Raw genomic sequence first — 20,863 nt, forward strand, 5'->3', positions numbered from 1 at the left:
TGGCCCCCAGAATGTTGTTGTTGTATGAATATGTAAAAAGCCAATATATCAAAAGATGCCTCTGCTTTTAAACAAGAAACCTTTTAATCTAGCTACATTTGTTCCTTTTTTATCAACACTTGAATGTACGAAAGTTTCATTAAAAAATAACATTTCAAACAAAAAGCTGAGAAAATAACGTTTTTGTCAAGACTTCATCCGGATCGGATTATGATAAAAATATAGATTTGAGTAGATCATCAATACCCCCAAAGCTTGCACAGCCGTATATTTTCCTCTGCGTGGGATTGTCTTTTTTCTCGGTAACTTTAGGCAGTTTCGATTTATATGCTGTTGAATGTGCGAGGATCACATTAGCTTGCTTGTGCTTTAGCAACTTCTATCCGCTCCTTCTGATTTGCGCAGATCATCTTCTTAGTTTGTTTTTGGATCCGGCAGGACTTAAGATTATGATTTTTTTTTTTTCCATGGTGAGCGAAAACAGGCAAAAACAATCCCATAGACTTGCATTGAGACAAAGAGTTCAGCTATATCTAGTGACCAGAATATCATAGAGATTTGGGGGTGGGCAGTTTTGTCTTGAGTCAGTATGCAACCTCTCAGAACCACCCAGATCACCCTAGCAAAAGCACTTAGACATCTAAGCAACCATATAGGAAAACCCTGGCAACCACCAGTCTTATTGTTGTGAGAAAATGAAAAAAGAAAATCTAGTTTGTTGATACAAAATTGTCTGTTTGTGATAGGGTTGATAGGAAATCAGACATCAATCAGACCTGACCCAGTTTGTCTTCCATCAAAGGTATCTTTTGTTTGAATAATCCAAGCTCTTTACTCTCTGAGCTTCTCTCTGACTGCCGTCACACTCCCAGAGCTCCTCCATGACTGAATTGAAGCTAATGAATTAGCACGCTTAATACGGATCAGGGAGATGTATTCTCTCTGCCGTTGTTTGTAGAGAGCTGTGATTATTGTGCGAGAGGGAGAGGTTGTTTGTAATGCAGTGGAGCATGGTATTCTTTTTCTTTCTCTCTCTCTCTCTCTCTCTCTCATCTCCTCAGAGTGAAAGAAGGCTCTTGCTGAAGGCTAGCATGGGGCTAATTAGACTGGCTCACTTTTTAATTTGAGCAGATAAGTTCTCATAGGGGTTCTGTGTGGCCCACCACACCAAAAGCAATGTCATGCCTGAGGTTTTTAGTTTCACATTTCTCTCTCATTTTTCTCTTTCCCTTGCTTTTCCCCCTAGTAAAAGCACATTTTTTCATCTTTTGTTCTATCCTTATTATTTCTTCTCACCCTTTATCTTCATTGCCTTTCTTGTTCCTGCAAGATCTGTCCTCTTTTATCCACTTCTTCTTCAACATGCATCTGTATAATAACAAAATAATATACTTGATATAACTAGGACTGCCAGTATAGACTATGTAATGGTAGAAATGTGTCAGCCTGAGACTTTTATACTATGCTAGATGTATTTGTGTGGCTATTATTACTGCTTTATGTTATTTACACTTGAAAACAACAAAACTAACATTGAGTAATGCGAAAATAAGGATAAAATGTGTCCCAAGGAGTCAGGGTGAGGAAAATCCTGAATTTAAAGTTTAGCTGTTTATGGTTGTTTGCCACAGTAATATACAGTAGAATTGAACTGATGTGCAGTCAGTTTTAAATGTGACTCATCCAGTCAGAACTGAATACATAACATTTTATTTATTTTTTTTTCAAAATTAATATTGAATCTTACTATCAACTTTTTTGTTGTAGTTGAATTCCAGCAAAAATTACCGTTTTGTAAGTTATGATCACTGTGACTCATGTTGTGATACATTCACACCGTCCACCATTAATTGCAACCTACAGTAGCTTCATATACCCCAAAATAAAAATCTTAACCCACAATAGCTGCTCATCATGTGTCATATACACACTATAAAATTATATATACTGAACCTGTTGAATTTGTTTTTTCTTCATCTTCTCTCTAGGCGCTGCTTCACACACAAAATAAACTTCGTTCTCTTGTACCTAATTTCACCTTCAATCTGGGATTCTCTGGCAAGTTTTTTCATACAGGTATGATAAAGTTGTTGTTGCATAAGTTAAACAAATAAAATCTATCTCCACCTCTACACATGTATTCATTGTCTCTTTCTGGGCTTGCTCTTCAGGTACAGATGAGGAAGATGAGGGTGACGACACACTGCTCCGACACCGGCAGGAGTTCTGGTGGTTCCCGCACATGTGGAGTCACATGCAGCCTCATCTCTTCCACAACGTCAGCGTGCTCGCAGAACAGATGAGACTTAATAGACAGTTTGCACAGGTTCGAATCTGCCCTGATACATGCCAAATAAAATGTTGTTGAATTCTTGATTCTGATTGGTGTATACAGGACATGACATTAACACCCGCCAACCCGCCAAATGTGGGTGGATTTCAGCAGTGTGTAACGCAGTCACTCTTGCCGGGTTGAATTTTATATATAAAATATATAATTTTTTTATTGTAGTCTTTTAAAAATGCATCTGAAATAATAAATGAAGTGCAATGTAGTGGTCAAAAATAGATTTTTCAATACATATCCATACTGAAACATCTGAAATGTTTCCAAAACTCAAACGATACCAGCTGTGCAACAGTGAGTTGACACACAAACCCGCCTCCCCTCACTCGCTTCGGATGAATATTGTTGGTGTTACAGGGCTTGAATTTCGGCGTGGGATTGCACGTATTGCGCATAATTTTACTCATTCCCGCAGATTTTGTGTGCACGTCTAAAGTGTGCGCACATAAAGCTACCTCTTAGTACTAAATTGAGTCCTTTTCGCTGCTTATTGCGCTAAAACAGTCAAATACACATAAAATAATGTCAAAATGGCAGTCTTGGCGAGTATTTACGTAAACACAGTCAGTTATGTTTTAAGTGAACGTAAACAGTTGAGAAACAAAACTTATGTGTAACAGTATAATGGATCCATGCGTCAGGTCTTAAAGTGACAGCAGCCTAATATACCTGCTGCCAAATTATGAGATAATATTTAAAATATCTATATGGCAGTTTTTCCCCATGGTATCAATGTTAAAATTGTGGCCAGTGAAAATGCTGACTGGCTAGTAACTTTGGAAAACCACTAGCCACAGTGGCTAGTGAGCAAAAAAGTTAATGTCAAGCCCTGGGTGTATATATATTGCACAAGAATTTGTTTGATTTTGCATGGCTACAAAGTAATTCCAGGTTGTCTCTTTTAGGAGCATGGTATCCCCACAGACATGGGTTACGCTGTAGCCCCCCATCACTCAGGTGTGTACCCTGTGCACAGTCAGCTTTATGAGGCCTGGAAGAGCGTATGGGGCATCAAGGTGACCAGCACAGAGGAGTATCCTCATCTCAGGCCTGCCCGCTACCGCAGGGGATTCATACACAACGGCATACAGGTAGAAACCAAAGTTCACCTAACCTCAAAATTGTTTCTCAGGGGCGTTTAGATGCTTGGTTGCATCTAGCAAAACAGCTAGACTGAATTTAAAAAAATGCAGGGATACATTTTTTAACTTGATGCCAAAAACGTCCATCTGAATGTTTGTGACTTCAAAAGTGGTGCTTTAAAGGGGATGAATTTAAATACGTGGCTCATGATAGCTGTCTAACAGCTAACGCTGTCAACAATGGCAGGTATTAATGTGTCAATCATAAACTATTTTGCCTTTTGGGAATGGTGGCACACCTTAACTCACAGAAAATGGGCTTGGTATCTTTCCCTGCAATGGAATATCTTTTTAAAAAATAGCGATAACACATTAAGGTTCTGCTTATCAAAATGAGTTAATGCAGTAAACTAATAACAATAATTTTACAGCATATTTTAATCAAGATTAATGCTAATTTCTATACACTAAAGTTTGGAATAATTAAGATTTTTTAATGTTTTTGTAAGAAGTCTCTTATGCTGACCAAGGTTACATTTATTTGATCAGAATTACAGTAAAACAGTAATATTATGACATGTTATTACAATTTAAATGAACTGTTTTTTATTTTAATATATTTTAAAATATGATTTGTTCCTGTGATGCCAAAGCTGAATTTCCAGCATCATTACAGCATCTACAGCGTCACATGATATTTCAAAAAGCGCTGTAATTATGCTGATTTGCTGCTCAATTATTAATAATGGTTCTAATGGTTCTTATTATTATCAGTTATTCTCTCTCTCTCTCTCTCTCTCTCTCTCTCTCTCTCTCTCTTTATTTCTTTTTTAAATCTTAATTACCTCAAACTTTTGAATGGTAGGGTATCATGATTTCCACATATTAAGCAGCAAAAAAAGGCCGGTAATGCATTTTGCACTTTTTAATTTTTAGTTTCAAGATAATTAATAATAATGAAACAATAATTATATTATAAATAATAAATATTTATTATAAATAATAAATAATTATAATAGTTAATAATAATGAACAAACATGAAGTAACAATGAACAATATTCTAAATCGTTTTTAGTACTATGGGATCTATGGGATCGTTTTTAAATCGTATTTTTTAGTACCTGATACCTACTGCATTAACTAATATTAACAAATCAAGCCTTATTGTAATGTTACAAAAATAGATTCAAAATAAATTTAATATAAGAAAATATTTCCAGAGATTGCTCTCATTTCTGTTAGTGTGATTTGACTAATATGTTGTGTGTGTTTTTGTGTATCAGGTTCTCCCCCGGCAGACCTGTGGACTTTTCACACACACCATCTTCTATAAAGATTATCCAGGAGGCCCTCAGGAGCTGGACAAAAGCATCCGTGGCGGAGAGCTGTTTCTTACAGTGCTGCTCAATCCGGTTAGTGTCACACCCACAAAAATATTCTAACCCAAATAATTACGTAATATGACAGATGTTTCTTTTTTTGACCCACTTGTCCCCGTCCTCTCCCCTGGGTAGGTTAGTATATTCATGACTCACCTGTCAAACTACGGCAACGACCGGCTGGGCCTGTACACCTTTGAGTCATTGGTGAGGTTTGTGCAGTGCTGGACTCACCTGCGCCTGCAGACACTGCCTCCCGTCAGACTCGCTCACAAATACTTCCAGATTTTCCCGGATGAGAGAGACCCCTTGTGGCAGGTTTGTGCACTTACATTTTCATGGTTATTACTGAGTCTCTTCTTATCGTGAATGTTATGAAGGCTGTGTGCCAAGGACATCATATTTCACCCCAAAACAACATAAAAAATATATATACAGCATTATTTTATAAATTATAATATGTAATTCTCAGTTAATTTTGTTTCATTGCAACCAACATGGTTATAAAAATAGGTTTCATTTATATATATATGAAGTTTCTTTGTTTTGTTTGAAATTGCATATTTTCTTTTTTCTCAGTATCAAACATTAATTGACAGACTCCTGCAGTACCTGTGGATCCTCTGTTAAAGACCCTTGAATTAAAATGTTTACATAATGAACAGGAAAACCTACTTGTTACAAGTGATTTGTAATTTGTATTAGTCTCATATTAATTTATGCTCACATTATACTTACAAATACTCCCCCCTGATAAACAGAACCCATGTCATGACAAGAGACACAAAGACATCTGGTCCAAAGAGAAGACCTGTGACAGATTGCCGAAGTTTCTAGTGATTGGCCCTCAGAAGACCGGTAACACAAAACATCTAAATCTTTTTTTTTGTTTTTTGGTTAGATATGCATTTCATTTTGAACATAAACTTGAGGTCGTTTGCAGTAACAGAAGCATGAACCCATTTTGTTTGTCAGTAATTTAAACCATAAGAAGCTAAATTACAATTCAACAATTAGCCAGGCTTTATGATGTAGAACACATTTAATATACAAGTCACGGAACACAGAATGTTTCCAAGAAATGTGATTAATATTTGATTAAAACAGCTTGATGCGGCAATGTATTCTGGTGTCGTGACCTTTCCGTAGGAACCACTGCACTGCACTCGTTTCTTGCCCTTCATCCTGCCATTACCAGCAGCTTCCCCAGCACCGTCACCTTTGAGGAGGTGCAGTTTTTCAGCGGACCAAACTACCAGCGTGGCATTGACTGGTAACCATGGAAACTCCATCCATGCCTCATGTTCTTTGTTTCATTTGCAAAGCCTCACTCACATCACACTGACAGAGCTCATTTTTGGATTACATGTGTCATACATTTTATATTTTTGTGAGTATATTGTGCCTTAGAAAGCATGAATATTGTTATTAATGCTCATATTTTGGGTAAAGTATTAAATTTGTCATTGGTTCAGAAGAGGTATGCTATTACTTTTCAAAGTAATCAGACATGTGCTTTTGCATGGTAGACCAAACAATGGTCAAATAATTTCGGGAAACTTTTATTGAAGGACAGACCCATCTTTTTTTGATTTGGACCACCAAGCACATGCATACAAACAACAGACAATGCATCAAAATAAACAACATAATAATTATCTTAGTGAATTCCCCTCTTAAAGGGTTAGTTCGCCCAAAAAGGAAAATTATGTCATTAATTACTGTCGTTCTACACCCGTAAGACCTTCGTTCATCTTCGGAACACAAATTAAGATATTTTTGATGAAATCCAATAGCTCAGTGAGGCCTCTATTGCCAGCAAGTTAATTTACACTTTCAGATGCCCAGAAAGGTACTAAAAACATATTTAAAACAGTTCTTGTGACTACAGTTTTTACCTTAATATTATAAAGCAATGAGAATACTTAATAATGACTTTTCAACAATATCTAGTGATGGCTGATTTCAAAACACTGCTTCGAATCTTTTGTTTCGAATCAGTGGTTCGGAGCACCAAAGTCACGTGATTTCAGCAGTTTGACACGTGATCTGAATCACTGATTCGAAACAAAAGATTCGAAGCAGTGTTTTGAAATCAGCCATCACTAGATATGAGGGTGAGTAATAAATGACATTATTTTCATTTTTGGGTGAACTAACCCTTTAATATTTTATTGGTATAGGATCTGCCATTTGCTTCATTCTGCAGGCTAATTCTGTCCCTCTGTCTTGTCTCAGGTATATGGATTTTTTCCCCATACCCTCGAATGTGAGCACAGACTTCCTGTTTGAGAAGAGCGCAAACTACTTTGACACTGAAACTGCCCCAAAGAGAGCAGCCGCCCTGTTACCAAGAGCCAAAATCATCTCAATACTGATCAACCCCGCTGACCGGGCATATTCCTGGTACCAGGTGCGTACGTACACACAAGAAACTGGTTTAAGTGTTTAGTTAGCATAACTCGGCTCGCCCCTGCTGGTAGATGTCTGATGTAAAATTGACTTTTATTTCCATTGGAGTGGAAATCTGGAAATGTTTCCATCTGCTGCCTTTGATGGGACTCCTGTCTCTAGAGTCATTAGTTACATGACATTTAAGGCTCAGATGATTAGTTCAAAAAACACCTTGCAACAGAACTTAATGCCCATAAGAAATGATGGCGGATTTCAAATCACATGCAACTGCCAGTGAGAGAGATAGGAATGCTAAAGACCCCAATATACCCAAAAATGAAAATTATCCCATAATTTACTCATCCTCATCTTTCAGCCAAACACAACTGGAGTTATATTAAATAATATCCTGGCTCTTCCCTGCTTTGTAATGGCATTGATTAGTGCCAGAGTTTTTGAAGCTCCAAAAAGCTCATCCATTTATCATAAAAGTAATCCATATGACTCCAGTGGGTAAATAAATGCCTTCTGAAGCAAAGCGATGGGTTTTTGTAAGAAAAATATGCAAATTTAAAACTATAATGTTTGGCTTCAGGCATCAGCCGTACGTGCGATCACGAGAGAGTCGAGTTCCAGAGGAAGGGTGACCTCTGACCCGACGTGTATGACCTAGGCGTAGCAAACACTAAGGTGAGAATGGACAAATGCGGAAGCGCCGAGGATAGAGCAAAACAAAATGCTGGTCATAAATTATAAGTCTAAAATGAGAAGTTTTAAAGAAAAATATTTGAGGATTTCGATATAAGAGAAGAGGAACTACGTCATACGTTGGGTCAGAAGTCACCCTTCCGCCGAAACTCGACTCTCTCTATATTTTATATAACACAGATTGTGTTCGGCTGAAAGAAGAAAGTCATATACACATAGTATGGCTTGAGGGTGAGTAAATTATGGGATAATTTTCATTTTTGGATGAACTACCCTTTAAGGCGAAATCGAAGAACAAACTGGTGTGATGTAATTTCGAACAAAATCACGCCAAAACAAAATTTGCTCGGAGTTCGTTTCAGGAATTTGAAACAGCTTGCAAAGCAAACTTTCCAGAAAAATTTGCGATGGCTTTGTACGACTATTTGTCCATGGCAATACATAACAAGTAGGTGTGCTCTGAGGCTCCGCCTTCTTTGGCATGGAAATCTTCTCCAGTTCATTTCTTCTGTTCGGTCCGTCAAGGTCAGACATCTGTGTGTAAAAACATGCACACACTGGAGAGCTGCCTTATAGTAGAAATTAAGTTGTAATTCAAATCGAAAGCAACACTGACACTGTTTTTTAACGTTTAATACTGTAAAGCTGCTTGCTTTAAAGCAATATATTGTATAAAGTGCTATATAAATAAACGTGAAGTGAGTCGACTACTGTGCAGAATTTCAGGGCTTGTGCAAATACACAGTATCCACGTTGATATGATCAGTGTGGGCGGCGTTGGGATGTTCGCTGGTCACGTATTTCAAACTTTTTTTTACCTCTAAGCAAAGAACGAAAAAGAACATCACCGTGAGTATATCGGGGCCTTAATGGATAGCGTTACCTCCTCGGTAGTGACAGATCAGAAGAAAACTACATCTGTTTAATTTCTCTGCTGTCACTCTCTCTCTAGCATCAAAGGGCTCATCAGGATCCTGTGGCGCTAAACTACACGTTTCATGAGGTGATCTCTGCTGGGGCGTCCTCCCCCGCAGCTCTGCTGTCTCTGCACCGCCGCTGCCTGCAGCCTGGAGCCTACAGCAGCCATCTGGAGCGATGGTTACATCACTACCAACCCAGTCAGGTGTGTGTACACAAAAACCGACAGCTGACTTCTGAAACTAGTTACACCACTATTAACCTAGCCAGGTGTGAACACAAAAGATTTACCTCTTAAAAGAATTCTTTTCATCTTAGTCTATGATGTAACTATCCTTCTTTTCAGTTCTGGATGTCCAAACATGTCTAAATAGACAATGGCATAGCAGCTAAAACACGCAACACTGGTTTAGCTAGATAACACTGTTAAATTATAAACATAAAAATTGAAAATTGAAGTTGTCACTGGTGCCAACAGCTTTACATTATGATGAGAAATAACCTGGAATATTCAGACAAACAAGTATGTTTGAGTCTTCAGTGAACCCACACTCGTTGAAAAATCTCATAGCGTTCCTAAACAGGTGTGTTGAGCTGCATCAGTGTGTGTGATGTGTGTTTTATCCTGTGAACAGCTGTTGATCGTGGATGGTGTGCAGCTGCGTTCCAGTCCTGCTCAGGTGATGGATGGGATTCAGAAGTTCCTTGGAGTCACACCGTACTACAACTACACACAGGCTTTGATGTACGAGCTCTCTTTATTGCACACCCTTTCGCTGGAGTCCAAGAGCATTTAATAAAACTATATTTATTACAAAACTGATACAGTAGCTCCAGTCCTGGATGCTAATTTATCACATTTTAATTAAAGGTACACTATGTAACTTTTGGCCATCTAGTGGTTAAAAAACAAAACTGCAGGCTTTTTTTGCGGATGAACATTGTTTTGGTTGTGCTTCGGTTATCCTGCTGCTCATAAAACATACTAGGCTTAAGAGATATAACCAGTTTAGGTGGAAAGGATGGTAAGCTGACTAGCTAAAGAAGTTACTGTAGCTTTACCCATTAATAGACATGGTAATTCCTTGAAAATGAATTCCAGCACAGCGCTACAACAACCTATAATGAAATGACCCTTCACAATAGATAATGCTTTACAATGAACAATTTATCTGTTCAGTAAAATTACTTTCTCACCTGTTGAGTAATAAAAACGCCATCTCAGCATCGCTATTACAACATTTCAAATCCCTCAGTTCTTTGAAAAGCCAAGCCAATGTTGATTCTTGTTTTATTACGAGCTCTGCCGCATTGTCTTTTTGCCAGAAAACTTTCATGAGCTCCACAGAAGTTGGAGATTCAGCTGCTCCATGTCAACCTTTTTCGCTCGTTGTGACAACTAACCTATTCCACTCTCACACCATATACGTGTCAAAGTAGCCGGAGCAACTTTTCTCTATTCACGGATATGAAGAGACATGTACGAAACTATTCCGACAGGTCTAAAACACTTATAATAGGCTTACCATGTAAGACAAAAACACGTTTTTGAAGAAGGATTCATGATGTGTTGACTCATTTAAATGTTGTTAATTTTGAACAACAAAAATGTTACATAGTGTACCTTTCAAATGTATGTCCTTAATATTTTATTATGTAAAAAAGTCACACTTAAAAATGTTTGAATTTCATTGCATTAAATACAAAATATCAAACCAAGCAGCATCTGCTAACAAATGATGCTAGAGCTTTTCTCAGAACTAACATCATTTTCCCAGAGCCCCTTTTGTTACATGATTTAAAAAACATTAATACATTTATAACATTAATACATTTTTATTTATTGCCTAAAGGGTTAGTTCACCCAAAAATGAAAATAATGTCATCAATTACTCACCCTCATGTCATTCCACACCCGTAAGACCTTCATTCATCTTCGGAACACAAATTAAGTTGAATCACTGTAGTCACATGAACTGTTTTAAATATGTTTTTAGTAGCTTTCTGGGCATTGAAAACGGGAGTGTAATTGCTGGCAATGCAGGCCTCACTGAGCCATCGGATTTTATCAAAAATATATTAATTTGTGTTCCAAAGATGAACGAAGGTCTTACGGGTGTGGAACGGCACGAGGGTGAGTAATGACATAATTTTCATTTTTGGGTGAACTAACCCTTTAAGTCTAAGAATGTATGTACATTAATGATTATTTTTAAAAGTTTTATTATAGAAAAAGTAACCAGCTCTCTGCTCTGTTGAAAGGTTTGACGAGAGTAAAGGTTTCTGGTGTCAGAAACTGGAGGCAGGACGCACTCGCTGTCTGGGAAAGAGCAAAGGAAGGAAATATCCAGACATGAGCCTGGAGGTAAAACTCACTTCTCAAGCTCCAGATATGGAGATAAGATTTATATTCTCTAACTGAACAAATATAGACATTGCATTTCAATTATAGCCAGTGAAGTTTATTTAGTCCTGTTTTCCTCTCTATAATTTGGCTGCACAGTTGAGAAAGATAAAGGAACAGAATGTATAAGATCTATTTTGAGGGTGTAGAAAGAGTCAGTTAGAAATGAAGTGGGAATAGAGCAAACTAGATTTCAATAGCAGATTACATTTAGTGTATTTGGTCACATAATTTTCACCTTGCGTTTTCCTCTATGTCCAGTCTATTGTGTAAATGCTTAGTTTCTCAGTAAAAAAATCAGTAAAATTAAATCAGTGTATTTGTTATTTGAACGTGTTTGTACATTGTGCATGTATGGAAGCGCATTTCCGTCACTTAAGAAAAAAATGGAAATCATAAATAAACATAAATCTTTGGTCATTATAATTATGAGGAAAAAAAGTTAAATTATTAGGTAAAAGTCATGAAATAAAAAGTTGAATTTTTTTTCAGTTTTGACTTTTGATCTCATAAATATGATTTACCAAAGATTTACGTTTTTTGTTGTTGTTGTTGTTGCAGCACATTGACATTTTTTTATGCTGTAATTGACTTAAGTCAATTTCAAACTTTTCTCATAATTATGAAATAATGTCATAATTTCGACTTTTTGTCATAATGATTTCAGCCTTTTGTGTCACAATTTTGACTGTCATAATCTCAACTTATTATCTCTTTATTTATGACTTAGTATGTCAGTTTCGACTTTGTCATAATTATGACTTTTTATAATTTAGACTCATAATTTCACTTGTCATAATTGGCTTTTTAAATCTCAATTTTGACTGTCATAATTTCTGCTTTAATTGAATTTCAAAATTCTGGTTTATCTTATAATTATGACGTGTCTAACTTTTTTTTTACTATCTCATAATTAAGACTTAGTATCTCATGTTTCTGACTTTTTATCTCATAATTATGACTTAAGGCCTGTTCACACCAAGGACGATGACTATAATATTAACAATAAAGATATAGTTCTGAAAATCATTCTAAACATAAAAGAATAAGCGTCCACATCACAACTATAATGATAACGGCACAAACTATATTGTTGGAATCACTTTCAGAATGATTTTTTTCCAGCTGATTAACAATAAAAACATTGACAGCCAATCAGAATTAGAGCCTGAGCATTTAAAGCGGCAGACGACAAAACTGCAGTGCGTGCTTTGAATAAACAGAACAACATCATCCGCTGGTGCATATACTAATAAAGACTTGTCATAATTTTGATTTACCAAAGCATGATTTTTGTTTCTTCCATATATATGTGTGGAACTCAAATTTTGTTTTCTTCCCATCTCTCCAGTCAAGGGCGTTTCTGTCGGAATATTACCGCGAGCAGAACGTGGAGTTACTCAGGTTGTTGAAACGTCTGGGTCAGCCTCTGCCCATTTGGCTCAGAGACGAACTGCACAACGCCAGCTGGAGCTGACAAGAACCTACATAAAGAGAACCACGGCAGAACCCAGCTCCACATAGGAGAACTCAGGGCCCGTGTGCGGCAGGAGCCAAAAGAGGACTGACCCCTCTCGCCCTCCTTACTCCGCACAGACTCTGACAGAGGAGACGGGCGGATCACGCTGTCAGTCTGAATGAAGCCCTCAGAGTCAGAGTAGCAGCCCTCAACCTCGTTATGGGAACTTGTAGTGGACGTTTATGGATTCACAGATATGGAAATGGGAGTGACCTGATTGGACAGCTTTAAAAAGACTGGTTTAAAATCCGTTGTGAACTTGCTGTTTTGAAATGCAAATATAGTCTTCTAGGAAGAGAGGGGATTGCACAGAACCTCTAGGAGATTGGGAACTTTTTGTGGAAATACCCATGAAAGGGAGGGACTATGAGAGGATTATTTAAATTTTATTCTCAAAAGTCTTTAACTCTGCCAAGCAGATAAGTATTTAAATATGTGTATCATAAATTTCAGCCATCTTGCTGCCTTTCAAAAAACAGTTACTTTTAAGTGATTTCTGTTTGAGGTCAAGAAACATTGTGCAACCCAAGGAGCTAAAAAGAAGATTCCAGGATTATACATGTGGCACCTTTTAGCAAATTTTCTTTTCATTATTAAAAGAAACATTTTTGACTAGCTACACTACCATTCAAAGGTTTGGGGTTGGTAAGATTTTTAAATGTTTATAAAAGAAGTCTCGTGCTCATCAAGGCTGCATTTATTTGCTCAAGAAATAGAGTAAAATATTGTGAAATAATATTACAATTTAAATGTGTTTTCTATTTTAATATATTTTAAAATGTAATTTATTCTTGTAATAGCAAGCAGCCATTACTTCAGTCTTCAGTGTCACATGATCCCTCAGAAATCATTCTAATATGCCGATTTAGAAAAAAAAATCTTATTCTTATCAATATTGAAAACAGTTGTGGAAATGGTTTACTTGTGGATTCTTTTGTAATACTACAAATGTATTTAGTGTCACTTTGGATTGATATAATGCATCCTCGCTGAATAAAAAAAAAAAAATCTTACTGACCCAAACTTTTGAACAGTAGTGTAGGCGATCGGTGCAGACCCAAAGCGAAACATTTTTATCAGTGCCAAACTAACCGAGGACAAAAAAAAATCTTTTTTTTTTTTTTTTTTAACAGTATGCTGCGGACTTTTGCCAGTGAGTGAATGTGAATTTTGTGTATGTGTAGCAACAGTTGCGTACCTAAATGAATTCACAGGAATGTGATCCCATGTCATGTCTGGTGTTTAAGTATACACATATTGGGAAATAAAGGCACAGAATGGAGACGAGCATCTCGGTTTCCTCTTCTTTAAAGAGTAAAGTAGGGTGAACTAGACGGGTGAGTATCTTATCTCTGTTCCTGCAGTCTGCTTTATCAGATGAGAGGAAGAGTAGAGAGAGTTTGATTAATCACCACCCAGAAACAAGAGACTCGCCCTCCATTTGAGAGCTTTGGGGCCCAGCTGCTCGACTGCAGGAAACAAAGCCCTTAAATAAAACTTGCTCAGGTCCGCTGGGAGCCGCCACAGACAGTACACTGCGTGCTGGAGGGTAGAGGAAGGAAAATAAATGATGTGAACTCTAAAGTGCCTATGCATCTGATTGCAGACCCATGCTATTGATGCAGCAAATGCTGCTTGTATTGAAGTATTACTTTGGGGACGTTTATAGCACATTTTTATAGCTGCAAAACACCTACACCCACCAAAAATTTGCAGTCTAATTCACAGTACATTAAACATGGACATGTATGGTACAGTTTATGGTTGTTGGTTCATAAAGCACTGTGGCCTCATAAAGGCAACAACCAGAACATTTAACTTGGAATGGGCCCCTTGAGATGATAATGCTTCTTTCAAAATTATTATTGCTGTAGCTTTTCTTACATTAAGCAGCAATACATTACTGGATTAAAGGTGCATTCGGTTGCAATAGTTTTTTCAACCCTATTGTGAGGTACGAATGAAACAAGAAAAAATGTAGGGCGGGACTTGATTTTGTCCATCGGGAATTGATTGGATCGTTGTGGTTTGCTATTGCTGTGATGTCATGTGAATGACAGGTTGTCCCGCCCTCGTGCCAGTGGTCATGTCAGAGAAGAGATGTGGCTGAGGGAGGGGAAATTATTTTTTAAAGATTAAGAGGGCACATGAATTAAAAAATAATAATGATGTGCACAGATAAATAATTTCTAATACTACTGAAATATTCCATCAAAAATATGTCCATTTTGATTTCATGGTGACTTTAAACAGAATGAGATGATATAGTAAGTGTGCAGGGCTAGATCACAAAGGTTTCGGCACGAAAATACTATTAAATTAATAAAAGACTTCATATTAAAGCTCTTTATATTACCTGACTTTCTATTAATGCAATACAGTGATTAAACCATATGTGGTCTTGATTTACAATTAGAGATGCACCGATGTATCGGCTAACAATCGGTATCGGCCGACAAAAGCTATTATCACTATCGGCCATCGGCCGATTGTTTAAAAACTGCCGATGGTCAGGACCGATTATATCCTGTCAATCAAAATGGTGCGGAAGACATGTTCAAACTGCAACTCATACATACTGTGCGTGAAGAAAATAACTCGTGTTGAATTTTATCCCATTAACAGTTTAAAAATAGTGACGTTAAAGCAGGCTCTTTTTGACCCTATGAATGACCCGTAGTTCAAGCCAGGGTTGCCAGGTCTGCGTTTTTTTACCTACATCATCAAATATTATTTGTAGCGTTTCCCATCCAATAATTGCAAAAAGATTTGTGCTTTATTACTTCTGATAAGAATTAAAGTTTCAGTTTTCAAATTCTGTCCATTGTATAATGAAATTCAAACATTAAATGGCGTTTTGACGCTCTTAAATGTTACGTGTCAGATCGCTGTAATGCCTCAGTTCAGGCGGCAGCTCGGAGCGCGAGTCTTTTCTTCTTCTTCAATACAAGTTATATCTCGAAAAACATGAATGAACATCAGAGGTATGTTGAAATATATTGTACAACTTACCAGAATATATAATGTCTCATGTAATCACTTTATTTGTGTTTTAACCGCGAAAAGACCTCAATAAAACAGCTTGTGAACAATATGTCACATCATGTCACTTTTACCTCAGGAATGTTTTCCAATGTTCACAGTTCCTTAGCTATCTACATATATTATATATATATATATATATATATATATATATATATATATATATATAAACTAGAGAGGAGCTTATTTACTGTTAATTATATGTTTGTGAAAATTTGCCATGAAGATAAGTGCTTATGAAAACTACCTTATGTGATACTAAATTTTATACATTTTTATTTGAGTGTAATTATTATATCTGAAAATAAACAGCAGCTGAATATACCTCTGCTGTTAATTGTAACCTCTAATATTGTAGTGTATCGAATGAGAGGGTTCCCTGTATAGTTTGCAACATTATTTGGGAGCGATTTTTTTTTTTCCTTAAGGAAAACCAAACTATCGGTATTGGTATCGGCCGATATCATTCTGAATAATCGGCTATCGGTATTGGCAGAGAAATTTAGTATCGGTGCATCTCTATTTACAATAAGTGATTATGATTATATTATACATTAAGCACCGATTCATTTCAACAAAAGAAAACAAAATCTCTGAAATCAAGGATTTTGTTGAACGTTTAGTGAAACATCGTGGGTCAAGTCATTTCAACATGGAGAAAAAGGCCTACAGGATAGGGATATTTGTTTTTAATGACCCTTACAAGTTTGATTAAACTATCAAAATATGGGGAAAATATTTTAAATATGAGGGAAGAACAAAACACTAAACTTTGTTAAAAGGTTAGTTCACCCAAAAATGAAAATTATCATTAAGAGTGAACTTTGACCAGACGCACAAAGTATTGACGAACACGGAAGCGCAGAGGATAGAGCAAAACAAAACAATTATTGTATCACCAATTACAAGTCTAAACGAGAATTTTTAAAGAGAAATGTTGGAGGATTTTAATATAATTAAAACACTTTTTATAGAAAACCATTATGAGTACAGCCTTCATCTTGTCTAAGTATAAACCATTCAGATGACAGTTCACAAAAAAACAATTTATTTCTTAATCTGTAAAACTTTTTAAATTAGCACCAAACTACTATTTGCACCTTTATGTTCCATGAGGCCTGGAAGGAAAGTCATATTCAGATGAAGTTAATCTTTCACAAAAAGATCAGTGACACAAATCAAAGCAGTAATGTTGATTACACAAAGAAAACACAGAATCAGCTGCAGAAATGCTCTTTTTATTAAATACTTTCCAGATCAAGTTTCAATAATAACAAAGCTATGATGAAGACCTACTAACATTCAGACAAACACTTGATAGTTGTCATTTCATGGTTTTATTAAATGTATGATCATGCAAAAATCCAGCATCCATGTTTAAACTCCGAGTATATACGAAGCCCAATAGTATACCATTACAATGCAATAGATTTACTTAGAATGAGGGGAGCATACCAAGCAGAGGCTTTTGTTTTATATATTTTTTCACTATTTTCTACATTTTTTTTTTTCATTTTTAATATGGTACATCACTTATAATTCCCAATGGAGTGATTTTCATGTCGAGATGCAAATACTATGAGATTTTTTTTCCCTTTTTTATTAAGTAAACACAGACAGTGGAAAAAAAAAAAGATTCATCAAGAAAAGTAGACATGCATATTTGCCGGTTTATTTAAACTGCGTGTTTGATTTCTCCTGTCATTGGACGGGTGGGCCAGAAGACTCATACGTCCGCCGTCTGGCCCAGGATTCAGACCGAGCTTTCAGGGGTTGGATATTTATTTCGCTAAATCTACCAGCAAGTGACTCCTCATCTCAATCCCTTTCGTTTTCATGGAGCTGAAGAGGTCGACCATGTACAGTAAAAGGAACTCTTGGATGGGTTTAAATAAAAATGAAAAGAATAAAAAGTGTAGATCTACTTTGGCCAGGCAAGGCAGCAGTTCCCCATAGCACAAACAAAGGAAAAAGGAAAAAATAGCAATAAAAAAAATGCAGGAATTAAGCGCGAGACACAAAACGGACGTGAAAACAGCATCATCATCACATATAATCTGACAGCATCACTACTTACTTAAAAGACATTGTTGTTAAGGTGATAAACGCGCACACACACACACACACGCGTGCGGAGGTATAGTCCTGATATGTCACGATGCCCAGCACACATGTATTTACAGACCGATACAAAAGACTGATGTGTTTCAAGGAGACGGGGTGAGGTGAACTCGTAGTTGTTGTTTTTTTCCCACACGTAATATATTGCGTCAAACGAAACTATACTAAAATCTATCTAAAGACAAAACCGTAGCAGTGATGAAAAGCATCCGTGCAAATACAGACGAACTCAACGTATTAATCACTTGTGAAAATCAAACCCTCACTTCTAAGTTAAGTAACAGTAATATTAAAACTGAGTTTAAATAGTCAGTGCCATAAAACCTGCGTAATATAGTTTTGTGGTGAAATCTAACAAACCGCTGTGAATTTTAATCGTACAAACATTAAAACTGCGATTTTAAACAACGTAACTGTGGCAACTGGACGCATTGTAAGTGTTTCGATTTCCCCACCCGCTCCTTGTGATGGGATGAACTGAATGGCATGTATTTACAGAGCACGTACAGCATGTACACCCCCGTCACCGACATGAACCACGACTACGACAACACTGAGAACAGGGTGAGTTAGACACGTCCAACATTACTAAAACAACAGTACTTATACAACGCAGCTGTGTGGGTGTTGAGAAGGAACGGTGAGTTTTAAAGGAGTCTTAAATCACAACATACTTTAATACTAAAGCTATTTTCATCATGATGTAGTTTGTAAAAATGACTAGTCCTCTTTGAGCTCAGACCTGAAGATTTAGTCATTAAGTTTGGAAAATGGGAATGAAGTTCATGTCTGACTATCACAGTACATTCTGCCTGCGTGTATAAAGGCAGTGGTTTGTCTATGGCGCTAATGTGACCTAACAAAACAGTAAAGACAAATCTACTGGTCAGTGTTTAGTTGTGTACTCTGTGCTGTTCATTTGGGCTTTCGTCATATTAAATCTACATGGGGGATTCAATTTATACAAGTTCTGATCGCACACACACCCACACAAACATACCGAGCGCGGTCAGGAACGACATCTTTCCCTAAACCTGGATGGTGAGAGTTTATATCTCCTTTAAATATCTCTGTATATCTTTACATGTTTATTTAGATTAACTTAAAAAATAAAACAGTCTTAAAAATTCAAACTGAACACAAAATACTTGTGTTATGTCAGTCCAAGAAAAAAAAATAAAAGGAAAATTAAGAGTTCCACATTAACACAAGAGATTACTAAAACCTGGGCTGCACAATCCTTCGCTCAGACCCGGGTTACATAAAAAGCCAACACCGAACAGAAACACTCCTTAAAAAGACTAAAAACTACACTTTGGTTCTTTTTTGATATGAAGAACTTCTGAACATTTCCAATGCCTCGCTCTCGGATTAGACAACACCTTCCCTTAATTTTCATATAATTTTGTGTCCAAAAATCTGCAAAGTATACAAGAATGATTGTGATGACAAACCTGTAAACTTTAGAAGCTTTTGGGCGCTAGTCCATTTTGTGATTTTTTTTTTTCTTTTTTTCTTAAGTTTAGCCCCCCCACCCTCCCAACTCCCATCCTGGTTTACTTACATAAATGCTTTTTCAAACTTGATTGTAGCTTCTGGTTCAGCTAGTGATTTTTTTTTTTTTTTTACAATATACAGTATATTTATGAATTCATAGATCAGTACTTACAACACCTTCTGAACATCTTTAACGGGCAAAAAAATGATGGTTCCGTGGGAAAAGGACAAAACAGCACCCCCATGTGGGTGTCAGATACATGCACCGTCCCTTGGGCGGGGCCACAGCCGCGGCCAGCTCCCGTTGGTCAAAGATTGGACAGGATAGGTGGTGTTGACAGTTGAACTGGATGTTGTCAGAGTTCCTCACTGGTGTGTCTGTAACTTTAAGAGCTGTCATCCAGCTGGCCTTCACGTGCCCGTCCAGCCACAAAGAAGAAACATTCCCATTATCTCGAGAATCCAGGTAAACTGAAAGAAATAAAGCAAACGGGTTTCTGTGAATCGAAATGTGCATCATTCTTAATGCATACGGTCAATACAAATCTGTTTGCAGCAAATTTTACTTCTTTAATCAGGCATGTTTCTCACATTTGCAAAATTTTGGGGGCAAAACTGGTCTACTGTCTATTGTCAATAGTGTAGAAATATACGAAGCACTTTCAAACCAAGCAGCTTTCTGCGGCAATTCCATGTGGCCAACTTGAACCCGTTGCAAAATCTGCATGGGGAAATCATTCGCCCTCATGTGAAATTCCCAATCACGTGAATTTCTATTGATATGACTGGATTTTTCCTATGAAAATTTGCAGAATAATAAATGTGACTGCACCTTTACAGTAAAGAAAATGTATAACATAATTAGTTAGATACTTTTTAGGGGGTAATACAATATTGTAACGCATTACTTTTAAAAGGGGACCTATTATGCCCCTATTTACTAGATGTAAAATAAATCTCTGGTGTCCCCAGAGTGTGTCTGTGAAGTTTTAGCTCAAAATACCCCACAGATAATTTAATTACAGCATGTTAAAATTGCCACTTTTTAAGTGCGAGCAAAAATGCTGCGTTTTTGAGTGTGTCCCTTTAAACGCAAATAAGCTGTTGCTCCCGGCCCCCTTTCCAGAAGAGGGCCGTGTTTCAAGAACTCATGCTCCGGCATACTGGCAACAACAAAACAGTACAATCTCACGCACCAAAAATGACAGAAAGGGCGTTCATGTGTAATTTTTAATTAGGAAACTCTTGTTTATGATAATGAGTCGGCATTCTGACGTAGAACCTGGAAGCGCTGCACTGTCTACAACGTAAACAGTGTAAGAGAATGACAGGAAAGAGAAGAAATTGTTGAATGAAGTTGTTATTTTTGTTTTGTTTTTCTGCACAAAGTATTCTCGTCTTCATAAAATTAAGGATGAACCACTGTAGTCACATGGCCTATTTTAACAATG

The 20,863-nt window shown here is 36.9% G+C and overlaps 2 protein-coding genes across 22 annotated transcripts in view; one reads left to right on the forward strand and one right to left on the reverse strand.

Moving 5' to 3' along the window:
* The window catches only part of ndst2b (N-deacetylase/N-sulfotransferase (heparan glucosaminyl) 2b), a 79,763-nt gene extending 65,729 nt beyond the window's left edge, over positions 1–14,034 (forward strand). For 3 of the 4 annotated variants that reach the window (XM_051915610.1, XM_051915611.1, XM_051915612.1), the window contains exons 3-14: positions 1,989–2,076; positions 2,172–2,326; positions 3,253–3,438; positions 4,714–4,842; positions 4,945–5,127; positions 5,571–5,667; positions 5,959–6,082; positions 7,048–7,222; positions 8,864–9,034; positions 9,465–9,574; positions 11,092–11,194; positions 12,585–14,034. In XM_051915610.1, coding sequence (XP_051771570.1) covers positions 1,989–2,076; positions 2,172–2,326; positions 3,253–3,438; positions 4,714–4,842; positions 4,945–5,127; positions 5,571–5,667; positions 5,959–6,082; positions 7,048–7,222; positions 8,864–9,034; positions 9,465–9,574; positions 11,092–11,194; positions 12,585–12,710 — 1,647 coding nt within the window. In that variant the 3' untranslated portion in view covers positions 12,711–14,034. Of the gene's footprint in view, positions 1–746; positions 803–1,988; positions 2,077–2,171; positions 2,327–3,252; positions 3,439–4,713; positions 4,843–4,944; positions 5,128–5,570; positions 5,668–5,958; positions 6,083–7,047; positions 7,223–8,863; positions 9,035–9,464; positions 9,575–11,091; positions 11,195–12,584 lie in introns of all 4 variants that reach the window. The other variant, XM_051915613.1, reaches the window with a different exon arrangement.
* A 2,977-nt stretch (positions 14,035–17,011) lies between these two features.
* camk2g1 (calcium/calmodulin-dependent protein kinase (CaM kinase) II gamma 1) overlaps positions 17,012–20,863 on the reverse strand; it is a 78,604-nt gene continuing 74,752 nt past the window's right edge. For all 18 annotated transcript variants that reach the window (XM_051915633.1, XM_051915625.1, XM_051915632.1 and 15 more), the window contains one exon: positions 17,012–19,883. The gene's annotated coding sequence lies outside the window, so the exon portion shown is untranslated. The remainder of the gene's footprint in view (positions 19,884–20,863) is intronic.

The sequence above is a fragment of the Ctenopharyngodon idella genome, chromosome 12, assembly GCF_019924925.1.
Source record: "Ctenopharyngodon idella isolate HZGC_01 chromosome 12, HZGC01, whole genome shotgun sequence".
In the NCBI taxonomy this organism is placed as follows: domain Eukaryota; kingdom Metazoa; phylum Chordata; class Actinopteri; order Cypriniformes; family Xenocyprididae; genus Ctenopharyngodon; species Ctenopharyngodon idella.